Source organism: Pelmatolapia mariae, linkage group LG7 (assembly GCF_036321145.2).
Source record: "Pelmatolapia mariae isolate MD_Pm_ZW linkage group LG7, Pm_UMD_F_2, whole genome shotgun sequence".
In the NCBI taxonomy this organism is placed as follows: domain Eukaryota; kingdom Metazoa; phylum Chordata; class Actinopteri; order Cichliformes; family Cichlidae; genus Pelmatolapia; species Pelmatolapia mariae.
The window spans coordinates 37,294,206-37,310,585 of NC_086233.1; the positions used below are offsets into that span (position 1 = coordinate 37,294,206).

General features: G+C 41.0%; 1 protein-coding gene across 1 annotated transcript; it reads right to left on the reverse strand.

Annotated features, from left to right (window-relative positions):
• Positions 1-4,798: 4,798 nt before the first annotated feature.
• On the reverse strand, positions 4,799-16,329 carry LOC134631050 (UDP-glucuronosyltransferase 2A2-like). The gene is made up of 7 exons (XM_063478978.1): positions 16,062-16,329; positions 7,833-8,322; positions 6,270-6,418; positions 6,057-6,188; positions 5,797-5,884; positions 5,449-5,668; positions 4,799-5,262 (listed from the first exon to the last, which is right to left on the reverse strand). The coding sequence occupies exons 1-7, from the start codon at positions 16,317-16,319 to the stop codon at positions 4,983-4,985; spliced, it is 1,617 nt and encodes a 538-aa protein (XP_063335048.1). The 5' UTR covers positions 16,320-16,329; the 3' UTR covers positions 4,799-4,982.
• Between the last annotated feature and the right edge of the window lie 51 nt (positions 16,330-16,380).

Genomic DNA, 16,380 nt, shown 5'->3' on the forward strand with positions numbered 1-16,380 from the left:
AAACTCATTCTCTCAACAAAGAGATGGATAGACTGACAATTCCGCTGCAATTATCAGAAGCTGCTGAGACTTGTGCTGAGAAGAGGCGAAAAGGATGAAAATTTTGCAGAAAAGAGGTGAATCAGCAGAATTTCTGCAGAAAAGAGGCAAAGAAGCAGAACGTTGCGCTCAAAAGAGGTGAATCAGCAGAGTTTCTGCTGAAAAGAGTTTTTCTTTCTGAAAACAGCCAAAAAAAGCTGGAATTTGTGCTGAAAAGGGGTGAAAAAAAATGAAAATTTTGCTGAAAAGGGGTGAAGAAGCTAAAGTATACCAAATCAAAGTATTTGTGCCAAAACATAGTATTTCTGCCATATTGTGGTATTTGTGCCACAAAAGTTACTACATTACAACATGAATACGGATTAAAGATGGAAGAAACTGGCAACAAATTCCTCCACTACAAACCAGTCTGATACCACTTCTTTGCAGTGTTCACGTTTACTAAGGCACTACCCAAAAGGCGCCACAAGAGGGCACTCCAACACAAGAGATGACCTATGTACACTGATGCACTTAGTAACAGTCAGCCTCCTACTTAGCCACTACGTAATACAGCGATATTACAGTGTACAAATTCACATAAATTTGCAGGGGGAACAAACAAAGAAGGAACAAGCCCAAAACAATGAAATAACTGGGCTGCCATAGCTATCGCTAACTAGCACATACGCTAAAGGTAACTAAAACCGATACACACAAGTAGCAGGGTAAACATCTTAAGCATGGAACATTAACTCACGTTTATGTGACACACACCATCCCCAACAAATACAGGATGGGCTATTTGCTCCCCTTCCCAGCAGCTCTCTCCTCAATCGTTAGCCCAGGAACGAAGGAAGACCATCTAGCTCAGAAGTCCCATGAATTCCCTCACTGCTCAGAGGCTGCTGGGTAATGTAGCTCACAATAACACAGGTTTTTCTACAAGCACAAATACTGTAACATAGCAGAAATACTGTGATTTTGTTGGAATACTATGCTTTAGGACAAATACTATGATTTGGCAGTAATACTATGTTTTAGGACATATACTATGATTTGGCTCAAATACTATGATATAGCAGCAATACTATGTTTTGGTACAAATGCTGTGCTTAGGCACAAATATTATGATTTGGAAGACACTATGATTTAGCAGAGATAATATGATTTGGCAGAAATACTAAACTTTGGCACAAATACTATAATTGAGTGCAAGTACTTTAAGATAACAGAAATACTATGCTTTAGGAGAAATACAATGTTTTTGCAGAAACACTGTAATTTCACTCAAATACTTTGAAATAGCCATAATACAATGATTTGGCAGAACATAACAGAAATTCTACGACTTAGCAGTAATACTATAACATAACAGAAATATTAATTGGGCATAAATACTATAATTTGGCACAAGTACCATGTTTTGGCAAAATCCCATAATTTGGCACAAATACTATGATTTGGCAGACACTATGATTCAGCAGAGATAATATGAGTTGGCAGAAATACTAAACTTTGGCAAAAATACTATAATTGAGTACTTTAAGATGAGAGAAATTCTATGATTTAGCAGAAATACAATGTTTTTGCAGAAACACTGTAATTTCACTCAAAAACTATGAAATAGCAGTAATACTATGATTTGGCAGAAATACTATGTTTCAGTACAAATACTATGACAAAGCAGAAATACTATGACTTAGAAGTAATACTATAACAAAAGGGATTCCTCAAAATACTATGAAATTGCAGTAATGGTATGATTTGGCAGAAATACTGTACTTCGTACAAATACAATGCTTTGGTACAAATACTATATTTTGATTTGAATACTATGATTTGCAACAAATACTATGATTTGGCACGAGTAGTATGATTTAGTACAAATACTATGATTTGGCAGAAATACTGTGACTTAGTAGTAATACTATAACATAACAGATATACTGTGATGTTGCAGACATAGTATGTTTTTACACTACTCATTTGTAGTGAAAAAAATTAGCTATATAAATTACAGGTCTGTCATAGTGTATAAATTTGTAGTGAAAAAAAAAAAATTGACCAAGGTGGAATTGAACCCACGACCTTTGAGCTGCAGAGCCGGGTCATTACTGATTGCGCCACCTGGAAAGAGGGGGGGGGGGCGGCTGAAAAACAAAGACATCAGCAATCAGAAATAGATCGCGGTGAGAGGCGAAAAGCGCCGTTTTTTGGAGTTACAAAATGTCGTGTAAGTCAAAAACGAGGAGGGCTAGCAGCATAATTCTTGTACTGGGTGAATCAGCGGACTTTGGTGTATTTTGACTGCCATTTTCATAGCTCTTTGTACCTCCGTCGCGGAGATATGACGAGAGAAGAAACGGCTTCATTTTCGGAGTTTGAAAACTGAGAGGAGGACAGATTTCCACCCCTTAAACAAACGTAATTTATGGCTCAACGGTAAGATAATTGTAAAAACTGCTTCCACTGTGAGTGTCAGCAGTGTCTGAAGATATATTGGCACAAGCCTCATGTCCTAACTTTGCTTTATTCAAGAGATATGGCGATTTGAAAATGCCTCCTGTTACAGAATTTCAGCTCTGAATTTCAAAACCTCCCCATAGACTTTGAATGGGGAGTATCCAGACCATGTGTCACTTTGAGGCAAATTGCGAAAAAACGGTAAATCTCACAATAAAGATAGTAACATTGTCTGAAAGCCAGCAAAAATACCTACGTTTTGATGTATAATTTGTGGGGGTTGAGTGAAAATTGAGCGAGCAGCAAGAAGTTGTTCGGACATGAAGAGAAGTTTTACAAAGGACCAGCGCTCGCTGTGAGTTAATTGCATAGCAACCATAGCAACGCATGTATTTTCTGAAAAATCACAAAGCTGCAACTGAAAACTTAAAGAGGCACTAAATTAAAACGGTAAAAGATATAAAGAAGCTGAATCACACAGGCATAGCCCTATAATTTGAGAATGTTTTACAGTTTGAATGGAGTTTCTAGGTGAAAGTATGAGGAAGCAGTTAAGTTTCAAAAACAAGCTAGTTTCAGCAGAATTGTGGAAGTTTTCCATTCATTTCAATGGGACAAAAAAATTGTAGTATTTTAAAAAGTATAATAGTAATAAACACCAAAAGATATAGCCGGAAAGAGCAGAAATAGCAGAACAGTTTAGAGTTTGAACGGAGAAAATCGGCTGAAAACTGAGGGAGTAGTTAATCGGCAAAGAATGGAGGAGCAACTTGAAGAATAAAGTTTAAAGAGAAACAGGAACTCAATAGTGTGGAAGCCCTTTTAGGGCATCCACACAATAAAGAATAAAGAGAAACAGGAACTCAATAGTGTGGATGCCTTAAAGCATCCACACAATAAAGATTACAACAACAATACTGTGAATGCTTTTACAAGCATTCACACTAATAAAGATTAGAAGAACAATACTGTGAATGCTTTTACAAGCATTCACACTAATAAACTGATGTTAAATATGATATCAAAACATGTTACGACAAAAGTTAACGTGTTATTAAAATATAACAAATGAACATCCGAAAAACTGCAACTGAAGAGTGCATTATGAACGATGAACGCTGTTCACCCACCCACTTCCATAAAAGTTAAAATCTAAAATAAAACAATAAATCATTTAGTTGTTTTCTTCTGCTAATCTGAAGTGCAATCTCTCCAGCGTGTCCCGGGTCTACACTTGGGGGACTCCTCCCAGGAGGCGACAGCCTTAGATGTCTCCTTGTGATGTGGAGGAGCAGTGGTTCTACTGTGAACTCCTCCCAAATGACTGAACTCCTCACCCTATCACGAAGGCACCGTCCACCTTTTGGAGAAAGCTTTCCACCACTTGTATCTGTAATCTCATTCCGATAGAGTAAACTTACATTTATGTTTTATCTTATCTGCCCAAATATGTAATGCAGAATAGAGTGTTGAGAAAAAAATGCCACACTTATACCACACATTCCAATGGTAGAGATTTACACAATAGAGCTTGGAAGCAGGCTCTGTAAATAATGGAGCTAGGGAGAGCTCTCTCTCTCTCTTCACTTCTATAGGCCTGACCAGAGGAGGAGAGGTGGTTGCCATGGTGATGTGGGAAGAGTCATCTCCTGTTACAAAGAGATGTCCAATAGGTGCAGGATATGAAATGTGAGCCAGATACTGGACTCAAGCCAGATAAGGGGAATCAATTCTAAATCCATGGTTTTCCCTGACTTTTTAACCAATCACATTAACATTCTGTTCTTATGACACACAAAGTGCTTACTGCTTGGGTGTGTCATCCTTTGTCTCTCTGAGCCCTGAAAGGCAGAGGTCCATGGCGCTATGTAAAATAAACTTAAAATACCAACCATTTAACAATTAATTTTGAAAAGTCATAATTTGAGCATATTTTTTTCTCTCAAGAAAATAGAACACGACAGTACATCCATCCACCCACCCACCAATAAACATAAAATTTAGAAAACAAAATGTGGTACCAGGAATTACTGCTGAGAGCACAATGAATTTGTGATTGGAAGCCAAGGTGTCAGAGGGGTTTGTAACATTACAAATAAAAATGTAATTCAGATGCCTCCTTTTGTCGTTCAGTGTGTGAAGTACACTGAATGGATTGGCTTGGAAAAACCCTGCAGAAAGTGAACTCATCTTTCATTGTAGCTGTTCACAGTCACACCTTTGACACAGCTTTGTGACCACAGCCACAAATTCATGGCAGATGGCAGACTGAATAAGAGGCATCACTCTACACTGATGAGACAGTTTGGTTTATTAGAAAATATAATAGAGAAGCTGCAGTTGAGGACATCTCCTCTGAAGCAGAGAATACAGTGCAGTCATGTGTTCTTAAAATGAAAGAAGAACCAAACCTGTGGACTATGTCTGCATTTGTTCTTTTGGATGGTTAAAACCTCCAAACCTATTTATATATCACTCCAAAAATGTAAAATCTCTCTTCAGTCCTTCTTCTCTCTTCCTGCTCGCCGTCTGCACTGCCGCAGGATGCAGCGTATCCCCACCCACCACAAAGCAGTGACGGTCATCAAAGCGACCAGCAGGGCAGCACCGGTGTCCAAGCTGTGGTACTGGAACCAGTTCAGGTCGTATGATGCCAACCGCAGATGCCTAGCTCCACCATGTCGCATCACAAACTCCACCCAGAAGACGGCGGTACTCAGTGGCGTTACTGGCTGGTCACGGTGCACCGCTGACAGACGCTGCATGTTGGTCCTGTAGCTGTGCATGGTAAACAAACAGGAAGTCATATCACTATTTCACTGTTAAACAGTAGTGCACTTTTATTGTGAAGGAATGGGGGTCAAAGACAGGAAATAAAATGTTATTAAACAGGTGCAAATGTACAAAGACTAAACTATTAACAGGAAATATACAAACACAATTCCACACTAAAATCACCTTTACCTTGGCTGGTTTATGACGACATGCAGCGCCTCTGCCAGCTCCTCAGCCGTCAGATGGTTGAAGTCCAGGACGATGGCGGTGCCGAGGCGGCTCATACGGGCGAGATTATCAGGCTGATCGCCAAACAGCGGCACGCCCACCAGAGGGACGCCATGAAACACGGCTTCATACAGACCGTTAGTGCCGCCGTGTGTCACGAATGCCTTTGTCTTTGGGTGACCTGAGGACAAACAAATGCAGAGCTTTTATTGTGAAAGAACATCACAATCCACCTGAGGAAGTTAGAAAAATAAGAGGCCTCATTGGGCTTTTGTTTCAAAATCCCATGACATCATGAATGAGTCATACCCAGCAGGTCGTTCTGAGGGATCCAATCAGAAATCTTCGTGTTTGGCGCCAATGCAGTTGGAGGCTCGCCATGGTAACGCCAAATCACCTGAAAGGAAGAAAACACTCCTCAAGTCAAAGATGAAACAAACTATCTGAGCTTCTTCTAAGCCTGCAGGTATTTTTTGATGATTATTGCAGAAAGTAATCAATGATTTAATCAATATCTGCTGACAGCCCAGTCCCTGATTGTTTGTCTGTGAGTGGGTGGAGCTTCTGACCTTCTGTGGGATCTGACCGAAGGCGGTGGCGATGATGTTAGCGTGCTGCATCGTCAGGTTGGTTACCATGGAGCCGAAGGAAACCACAATTATGCCGGCATCACCTGAACTCTGCACAAATGCCTCCAGGTCCTGGAAGATGTGACATCATCATTACATCAACACTCACCTGTCCCATTTCAGAATAAAAGTGTGTGCAATCAGAGCTCACACCTCTGGCAGCTGATTGGCCGGTTTGCAGTGTAGACCGCCCACGTATTTGAAGTTTGGTGGGGTCGGCCGTGGCGTCTCGATGTCCCAGAACGTCCTGATGAGCCACACGTCGGCCTTCCCCATAGTCTCACACACACTGCTGGGAGTTCCTGTCCATACAGGAAAGAAGGGATATGACTTCAAAATAAAAGCTTGTAGTTGGCTACTTTTATTTCCTAAATTTCACATTTAGCGGTGAGAAAGGGTGCTCAATTCCTGATTACCTTTTTTTTTTTTTGTATGTTTGTCACATTTATCTGTTTCAGATCTTAAAAAAATTTTAATATTAGACAAAGATAACACAAGTAAAGTTAAAATGCAGTCTTTTAGTCTGGAAAAGGTTATAAAGCATTTCTAAAGCTATGGAACTCCAGCGAACCACAGTGAGCGCCATTATTCACAAATGGAGAAAACATGGAACAGTGGTGAACCTTTCTAGGACTGGCAGGCTGACCAATATTACCCCAAGAGCACATCAAAGACTCATCCAAGAGGTCACAAAAGACCCCAGAACAGCATCCAAAGAACTGCAGGCCTCATTTGTCTCAGTTAAGGTCAGTGTTCATGACTCACCCATAAAAAAGACTGGGCAAAAATGGCCTGCATGGCGGAGTTCCAAGACGAAAACCACTGCAGTGCAAAAGGAACATAAAGGCTCATGTCAGTTTTGCCAGAAAATATCTTGATGATCCTCCAGAGTTTGGGACAATACTCTGTGAACTGATGGGACAAAAGTTTAACTTTTTGAAAAGTGTGTGTCCCAGTACATCTGACGTAAAAGTAACATAGTATTTCAAGAAAGGAACATCATACCAACAGTAAAATATGGTGGTGGTAGTGTGATGGTCTGGGGCTGTTTTGCTGGATGACCTGCTGTGGTAAATAGAACAATGAATTCTGCCGTCTACTAAAACACCATGGAGGAGAATGTCCGGCCATTTGTTTGTGACCTCAAGCTGAAGAGCACTTGGATTCTGCAGCAGGATAATGATCCAAAACGCAGCAGCAAGTCCACCTCTAAATGGTTTAAGAAAAACAGAAACTTCGGAGTTGCCCAGTCAAGGTCCTGACCTGAATCCGATTGAGATGCTATAGCATGACCTTACAAAGGTGGTTCATGCTTGAAAACCCTCCAATTTGGTTGAAATACAACAAATCTGGAAAGATGAGTGGACCAAAATTCCTTCACAGCACTGTAAAAGACTCATTGCCAGTTACTGCAAATGCAACCTGCTGCCCAAATGCAAAGAGAGCCCCGACCAGTTATTAGGTAATCTGGCAATCACATTTTCACACAGGGACATGTAGGTTTGGATTTTTTCCCCTTAATAGAAAACACCTTCATTTAGAAACGGCATTTTGTGTTTCCTTGTGTTATCTTTGTCTAATATTTCAATTTGTTTGATGATCTGAAACATTTAAGAGTGACACACATACAAAAAAATAGTAAATCAGGAGGGGGACAAACACTTTTTCCCACCACTGTGTATCAGATAATGACATCATTATGATGTGACCTCTGACCTTTGATCTCACTATAGTATTTATTCACAGACATCTTCCAGGCAAGTTCAGTTAGCGTGGATGACGCCACATATGTCACCATGTTGATCAGTCTCTCCGTGAACGTCATGCGGTCGTTGTATGGAAGAGGAGCTAATGGAACATAAGATGGTGGCAACGGGGCGTGGCCACAGTGTCGCTCCATAACACTGCCAAGGCTCAAGCGCAGCGAGAGGACGAGCGGCACGCCGAGCATGTCAGCCACCAAGTCGCCACACATTGCAAGGGGGTCTTGTATGATAACGTCGAAAGCACTGTCCTGCAGAGTCGCCATCAGCTGCTGGTTCTTCAACACCCCATCACACTGCTGCTTCCCAAAGTCCAGGGTGCGGCCTATTAAATAGTTCATCTTTATGATCTTTTGCAGCATTGAAGAGGTGTGTGACTCGTACATGGAGAACTGGATGAATTCGTGCATGGTGCCCACATATTCCTCCCTGCTATAGGACACCTGCAAGTGAAAAAACACCTGATCAAGTTTATTGTTTAGTTACCGCCCAGTAATGGTGTGTAAACTGTCAGCCTGGAGATTAAAGACAAGATAAAATAAGTCATGAAACATGGAATAAAAGCCTCATGCAACTGGTGTTTATGTTGATATACTGTGTTTGGCTTTGTGCATTATGGACAAACATCTCCACTTTGGCCTTGTCTGTCCAAAGGACCTTAATCCAGTGTCATGGTCTTGGGCCTGTTGCCCAGTGGTCTGTGTATTTTGGGTTTTCAAATTAGGTTCAAACATCTTTAGAATTTTTCTTAAGTTTACATTTCATGTATTAGTCTACAACTTCTGTTATATCCTTTGTTGGTTGATTTTGGTATTTGTAGTAATCTTTTATTTTGAGTCCTACTAGTTTTTGCTCCATTCTTGCTCATAGTAGTTTGCATTGTATTCCTGTTTTAGTTTATCCTGCCTTCCCTGTGTTCCCCATGTTTAGCTAATGTTTTGCCAGTCTCTGTGTTCCCTTAGTATGTTGCCCTCCTCTGTCAAGTTGCTTGTATTAATTTCATTAAGGTGATTGTGTTTTCTCTGTTTAATTATTACCTCCTGTTTTACTTTGAGAGAATTTGTGCTCCTTGTGCTTTGCTTTTATTTTTGCTTCCTTTGTCTCGTCTGCTCTGATTTGGTTCACCTGTGTCTTGTTCTCCACTTCCCCTAATCACCCACCTGTGTGCATATTGTCTCACTCTCCTTTTGTCAGAGTGTCAGTTCATCTTCCCTTCTTGTCTCTCAGCTCCAGTCCCTCCTAGCCCAAGTATTACTTCCCAGTTCACGGCTTTGAGTTTCATTTTGTGCTTTATATTCCACATTGTATTTTTCCCTGCAGCCAAATGGCTCATTGTGAGTTTACCACAGCCTGCCTTACATGTCTGCATTTGGTTCCTCACACATCTCGCACTTTGCAATTTGTGAAAGTATACTCTAACCATAAAACAGCCCCCGCAGATGTTATTCCAGAGGAGTTTGGAGAGAAGGTGGAAAGATTATTCAGGATTGCATTCCCATTCACAAGTCCTTTGATTTAAAGATTCTATCAGTCGGGCTAACAGGCATTGACGCCATCCTCAGGGACAACCCATGATTACTTCAGTTGCCTAGGATTTCTAAACACATTCTTGGTTTCCACAAGAGAATTGATACGAATCCCCTCACTGGCTCCGCATTGTCACTATTTCCACAGACTGTATTTTCCTTGCCTGGCCCTGCGTCCTTTTTGGCAAGCCAGTGGTCAGAGGATGAGGAACCTTTCCCAGATCATCCTGCATCTGTGGTCAAGAAAGAACACTGCACTTGCCACACCACTTCCTTTCCACTGTAAGACTGCTCTTCTGCCTTCATGCCACTGCTCAGCTTTCCAAATGCACCACTGAACGACACAGGAAATCATTCCTGCCCGTGGCCATCTCTTGTACATCTCCTTCATCTAATGCACAGTACACACTGCAATATTTACACCCTTTTGCACATGCTCTACAATAAAATAACAAATGATAAAGTTTCACAGGTTAGAGTTAAATATCAATCATATATATTTCACCTCTGCAATATTCTTGATATTTAACTTTGTAATATATTGTATTATTTAATCAGTTTAGTCTGTTACTGTTATTGTCTTGTAATTATTATTATTATTATTAAAGTATTCTCATTTTGATTCTGATTGATATGACCCCCTTTGAGCAAGTGCTTTGGCGACAGTGGGAACGAAAAAGCTTCTTTTTAACAGGAAGAAACCTCCAGCAGAACCAGTGAAGGGATGAAGACAGGACAAAAGACATGCTGTGGAAGAGAGCCAATGATTAATAATAAGTAATGATTAAATGCAGAGAGGTCTATAAACACATAGTGAGTGAAAGAGGTGACTGAAGAAGGAATACTCAATGCATCATGGGAATCATGTGTAGCTTCTCTGCTTAGCCAATTTAATTAAAAACTTATAGAAAACTTCTTATTTCATAGTGTAATTATGGTCTAATTTATAGTCACAGTATTCACTTACTATGTCTTTAGGGATTCACTAACTTAGCTTAGCTCATAGCCGACTTGCTAGCAGCATGGCTTCTTCACCTGTCTCTCCTAAACTTTCCTGCTCATTGTGTCAGATGTTTAGTTACTCCTTTGCCTCCTTTAGGCAGTAATGATACTTGTAATAAATGTAGCCTATTTGCAGCTCTGGAAGCAAGGATCACTGAATTGGAGACTCTGGGCCTGTCTCAATATGCGTACTTATGCGTACTTGCGTTCTCGTGTACTCGTGATACGTCATCAGTCGGAGACCAAGTACTGTTCCAATTCAAAGTACGCATCAACTCGAGAACGTGAAAAATTCCCAGATGTGTTCTCGCTTTTATCGAGCATGCATCGGTAGTGACTTGTGTGGACTTGGTACAGCTAAATATCCCAGAATGCATTTCATCCAAAACTCAAACGTGGCAATGGCGGACGAGCGGGGCTAAAAACTTTTAAATATTACTCTTTCTGGGTCACAAAATAAACTTTTAAGTTATTTTCAAGCGAGAATGTAGCAGTGTAAACTTCAAATATCTGCTCGATTTATCAAGATATCATATATTTCCAAATTTGCTCCGACGTTTTCGGAGAGGTCTGTTACCCACCAGCTCCATAGCAAACCAAGAGGTCGAGGATCACTAGAGCCGGCGAGAACAGCGGACTCCCGGCACATTGTTTTCAACCCCCCCGCTGTCTTTTGCTGCTCAGGTTAAACATGATACATAAGTCTCTTAGGTAACTTCGAAATGTTAATTTTTGATTTATTTCAGTGTTTTCTTTGTTCCTGAGTAAATCGTTTTGGCTGAGATATATTTCAATGCAGGAGGAAACATTTTCACCGGGAACAAAAACAGCATGTTAATACGTGGAGATTCTGAAGGCTGCTTCAAAATAATCAGATTATATTTTAAATATTTGTTCAGTTCTCTTCCAAACCCCAGCAGCTGTCTATTGTAATTTTTAAGTGTCCACTAAAATAAAAATAAAGGTGTTCTAACATTTCACCTGGTTGTTTTTATTAAGACATACCTGTACACTATTTTTATTAATTGAGATTTCGCAACTGAGGTTAAACATGATATACAAGTCACTTAGATCACTTCTAAATGTTAATGTTTGGTTTATTTCAGTGTTTTCGTTGTTCCTGACTAAAACGGTTTGGCTGAGATTAAAGTTAATGATCCCTGAACCAACTTAGGGTTGTGGGGTGTGGAATGGAACGGGTGTGGACTCTTGGTGTCACATGTTAGTAGGGCATATGTGCAGGTCCTTCCAGACAATATTTATGTATTACAACTTGCACTCTTAGAGACTGATGATCTACCCGGGGCCACCCCTGAGTATGAGAACCCTGCACCCATCCTCACTCCCTGAATGGGGGTGGCTAGGGTCCAGCTTGTTCCTGCACCCAATTTTTTTTTCCCAGGGTGGGGGCATGTGGGTCCCAGCTGCAGCGTCAGCCTCTAAGGAGATCTGCATGTTCTGCTGCGCTGCCATAGCCTCCACAGTCAGCTATGAGTCCAGTCCTAGCCTACGCAACCTTCACTTGCATCGGCTGGGGCTGGCATCAGCCTTTTACGTCCCCCAAGTCTTCAATACCCCAGGCTCCTCAGCAGTACCTATCGGTCCCATGCCACTTAAGTCAAAGGTTCCCGCTCTGCCTGAGAGTGCAGGGCCTGAGCCAGAAATCAATGTCCCATGGCATTTGAGTCACAGAGGGGTCTTCACCGTCACCATCAGTGTCCAGCCAAGCCACCAATAGTGCTCGGTCACCTTCACTGATGGCGGCCTCCAGAGCTGTCCTGTTTCCTCCCACATTGATGCTGGCCCCAGACCAAACCACCAGAGGTGGTCCACCTTTGCTAGCCACCTCCTTGCCGATCAGTGAAACTTCATGACTGGTTTCCCGGACAATTCTCTTCTCTCTAAACTCCTCTGGGATAGTGCCTGGGTCCATTTTATGGTTAGAGTATACCGTCACAAATTGCAAAGGGTGAGGTGTGTTAAGAACCAAATGCAGACATGTAAGGCAGGCTGTGGTAAACTCACAATGAGCCATTTGGCTGTAGGGAAAAATACAATGTAGAATATAAAGCACAAAACGAAACTCAAAGCCGTAAACTGGGAAGTAATACTTGGGCAAGTAGGGACTGGAGCTGAGAAACAAAAAGGGAAGATGAACTGACACTCTGACAAAAGGAGAGTGAGACAATAGCTGTGTCCCAAAACGTAGGCTGCATCCTTCGGAGGCCGCATTTGAAGGCCGATTACGTCACAGCCAGGCGACGAAGGCTGTCCCAATTCGTCGACTCCTTCAAATGCGGCCGACAAATGCGTCCTTAATTTCCCCGAATTTGAAGGACGGGTCGGGTGTGTCCTGCGTGGCCCACCATATCCCAGAATTCATAGCGCGGCCCAGCCAATTCCAGTTTCCAACAATGGCGGCCGCTACTAAGTTTTAAAATTACTCTTATTAATCTTTCTGGGTCACAAAATAAACTTTTAACATATTTTTAGGCGAGAAAGTAGCCGTGTAAACTTTAAATATCTGTTTGATTTATCAAGACATCGCATATTTGCAAAAGTGCTCCGACGTTTTCGGAGAGGTCTGTTACCCACCCGCTCGATAGCTAGCCGGGGGGTTCAATGGTCACTCGACCCGGCGAGAGCAGCGGACTCCCGGCTTCATCGTTTTCAGACCCCCGCTGTCTTTCGCTACTCAGGTTAAACATGATATATAAGTCACTCGGATAACTTAAAAATGTAATTGTTTGGCTTTTATCGGTGTTTTATTTGTTCCGGAGTAAATCGGTTTGGCTGAGATCAAAGTTATTAGATTATTAGATTAAATAAAACATTTTTTTTTCGCCTGTCCCGTTTGGTTCTTTTGCCATCAGAATTGTTGTCTAAAGGCAAAGAAAGATGCCCAATGGATTTAATTTACCAAATGGACCATCCCAGCCTTGCCGTATTGGTCTATTTGATTCACCTTTGCTTTTATTGTTTATTTTATTTTCATTTGCTGAACACGGGACAGACTTGACTGGGGAAAAGAAAAGGGAGAAAGAAAGAGGGAAAGAAAAAGAGCGGGGAATAAAGGGCAAACACCAAAAACCAACAAAACAAACAGACATAAAAAATGCATATATCAATCACCTGGATCACCTGTTGAGAAAGAAAAAAGAGAAAACAAGCAAAGAAAAAGAGAGCAATATAATAAACAACATCATCGCGATGATCTATGTGAATATAACAGTAAATACTAAATATTAAATATTATTGTGCAGCACGTAAGATCGACAGCGCACAGTGTGCTTTGAGGTAGCAGCCAAAAAGGGTGTAGTTTGTTTGTGTGAGCACCCTTATGTATACCTGTGAGCGTGAGCGCGCTTGTATTTAAAAGGTTCCTTCATGTAATGATCTGCTAGAGTAAATAAAACTTTATTAATCCATCGGGTTCCTCCAGGATTTTTACACAGCTGAATAAACGTCAAACAGAAAACTGCTTAAACAGAAGTATGAGACGGTCGAGAATTTACGCCAGTGTCCTGTTATATTTTAGATAGCAAGGAGCAGACGGCTGAGTTTATTAAACTCCACCGAGACAGCGGTGACGCAAATCTGAAGGCTAGACTGTCCCATTTTACAGCCTCGCACTTCCGGCCTTCTTGGTCTTCGAAGGACCCGGCCCACGTAGACCGCAAAGGCCACGTCCTCCAAAGGATGCAGCCTACGTTTTGGGACACAGCTAATACACACACAGGTGGGTGATTAGGGGAAGTGGAGACCGCTGTGGAGAACAAGACACAGGTGAACCAAATCAGAGCAGACTAGACAAAGGAAGCAAAACTAAAAGCAAAGCACAAGGAGCACAAATTCTCTCAAAGTAAAACAGGAAGTAATAATTAAACAGAGAAAACACAATCACCTTAATGAAATTAATACAAGCAATTTGACAGAGGAGGGCAACATACTAAGGGAACACAGAGACTGGCAAAACATTAACTAAACATGGGGAACACAGGGAAGGCAGGATAAAGTAAAACAGGAATACAATGCAAACTACTATAAGCAAGAAAGGAGCAAAAACTAGTAGGACTCAAAATAAAAGATTACTACAAATACCAAAATCAACCAACAAAGGCTATAACAGAAGTTGTAGACTAATACATGAAATGTAAACTTAAGTAAACAATTTAACAGAACTTTAAAACCCAAAAACACAGAATGCTGGGCAGCAGGTTGCAGACCATGACATCCAGCAGCTTTGTGGTTTGTCCAGATGCAGCTTTGCAACCATAAATCATGCTGCAATGTTCTTTTCAGAGAGAAGATGATTTCTCCTGAAATCCCTTCAGCCATATTTGTTCAGTGTGTTTCAAATTGTGCTGTTGTGATGGCATCAGCCACACATGGGTAAATCAGTCCATTTGTTCACTTTATTAGTTTGGTTTGCAGGTTTTTTTCATTAATATAATTCATTAATCATTTTATTTAAACCTAACACTGATTTTATGAGGCGTGCGCATAATAGCATTGTGTGGTTTTTCTAAAAATGTTTTCTGTTATATTAATTATGTTTCACTTTCTTTGAGTTACCTGGGTTTGGGCAGTGGCTGTTTCCTGTCTGGGCAAAAGGCGTGGCTGAGGACCCTGAGAACAAAATGGCTGCTCAGCAGGGCCAGCCATGTGCTTATCAGGAACAGGGGTGTTTTAGGTTTACTTATGTTATTCTGTGCTTAGTTAATATTAGTGTGTGTTTTTATTTTCCCCTATTGTGTGTAAATGGTTTGGCCAAACCACTATAAAAGCTACCCTCTTGCGTATCTAGGTCAGTTTGTGAGTTAAATTGTATCCACTTTGTTTGTTTAAGTTTCTGGAAATTACTTTTTGTAGAGTTATATTTAGTTGGCCTCTTTTATGGGCCTGCTAGTTATGTTTTTGAATTTTGTCTTTTGAACTTTTTTGAGGGTTAAAATGAAGAAAACCCTTTTTGAAGACATTTTTTTCCTGTGTCCTCTATGCTTTGGCTGCTTGGTCCCTCACAGCTGTCATGAACTTACACTTTTAACCTGCTTCTCACAGGACTGTAAACACACAGTGGGCTAAAGTTTTAACAAAAAACAGGTACCAGCATACTACAGGAAAAATTCATACAATTATTAGGAATAATTAAGATTGGGACTTCTGCAATATCACAAATATTCAAAGCCTCTAGGAAAATTGCCATCAGAAAAATAATGAAATCAAAACTTGAACCAAGACTCAAAATATTAACAGACCTCAGCACTGTGACATCACAGAGTGGAACAGAGAAAAGACAACAATAAATATCTAAAATTGATGCAGAAAGCCTGAGTGCATCAACACATTATTTTCCACTTGAAATTGACCCTGTACCCCAACCTTGCCCTGTGACAGGCTAGCTGTGATCCTGAGTTAGATACGCAGTTAATAAAATTAATGAATGGATGTTATCTGAGAAAAAACATGATTTCTTCCAGATAAAGAAAGTGAAAGTGTCTGATGATCAAACTTTTCATGGGAGGTACTACAAACCCTTAACTAATGTGTAGCAATGTTCAAAGGACACTAATATCCATGGAAGTGATTGTCAGTGATTGTCAGGGATCTTTCTTTGGGTGACTACAAACATGCTGTATAAACGCCAGTGTTACCTTGAAGACCAGGAAGTTGAACTTGGCAGCGTCGCGGCTGTTGTTGTAGTTGACAGACGGCGATGCATCGGGCACTAAGATGGTGACAGAATGATTCCTCTTCACCAGCTCCTCTATGATGGTCCGCATGTTCAACCAATGGCTGAACTCTCCCGGAAATGCCAGAACATGGCCTCCATGTACTGGGGAGACAGGATGAAGGAGCACGAGGGTGAGGGGAAGAAGAAGAAAAGGAAGAGACGTGGAAACCTGCATCATGTGTGAAACAACAAAAAGATCCTGAGTTTGTGAGCAAATCCAGTCAGACTGAAACTGCATG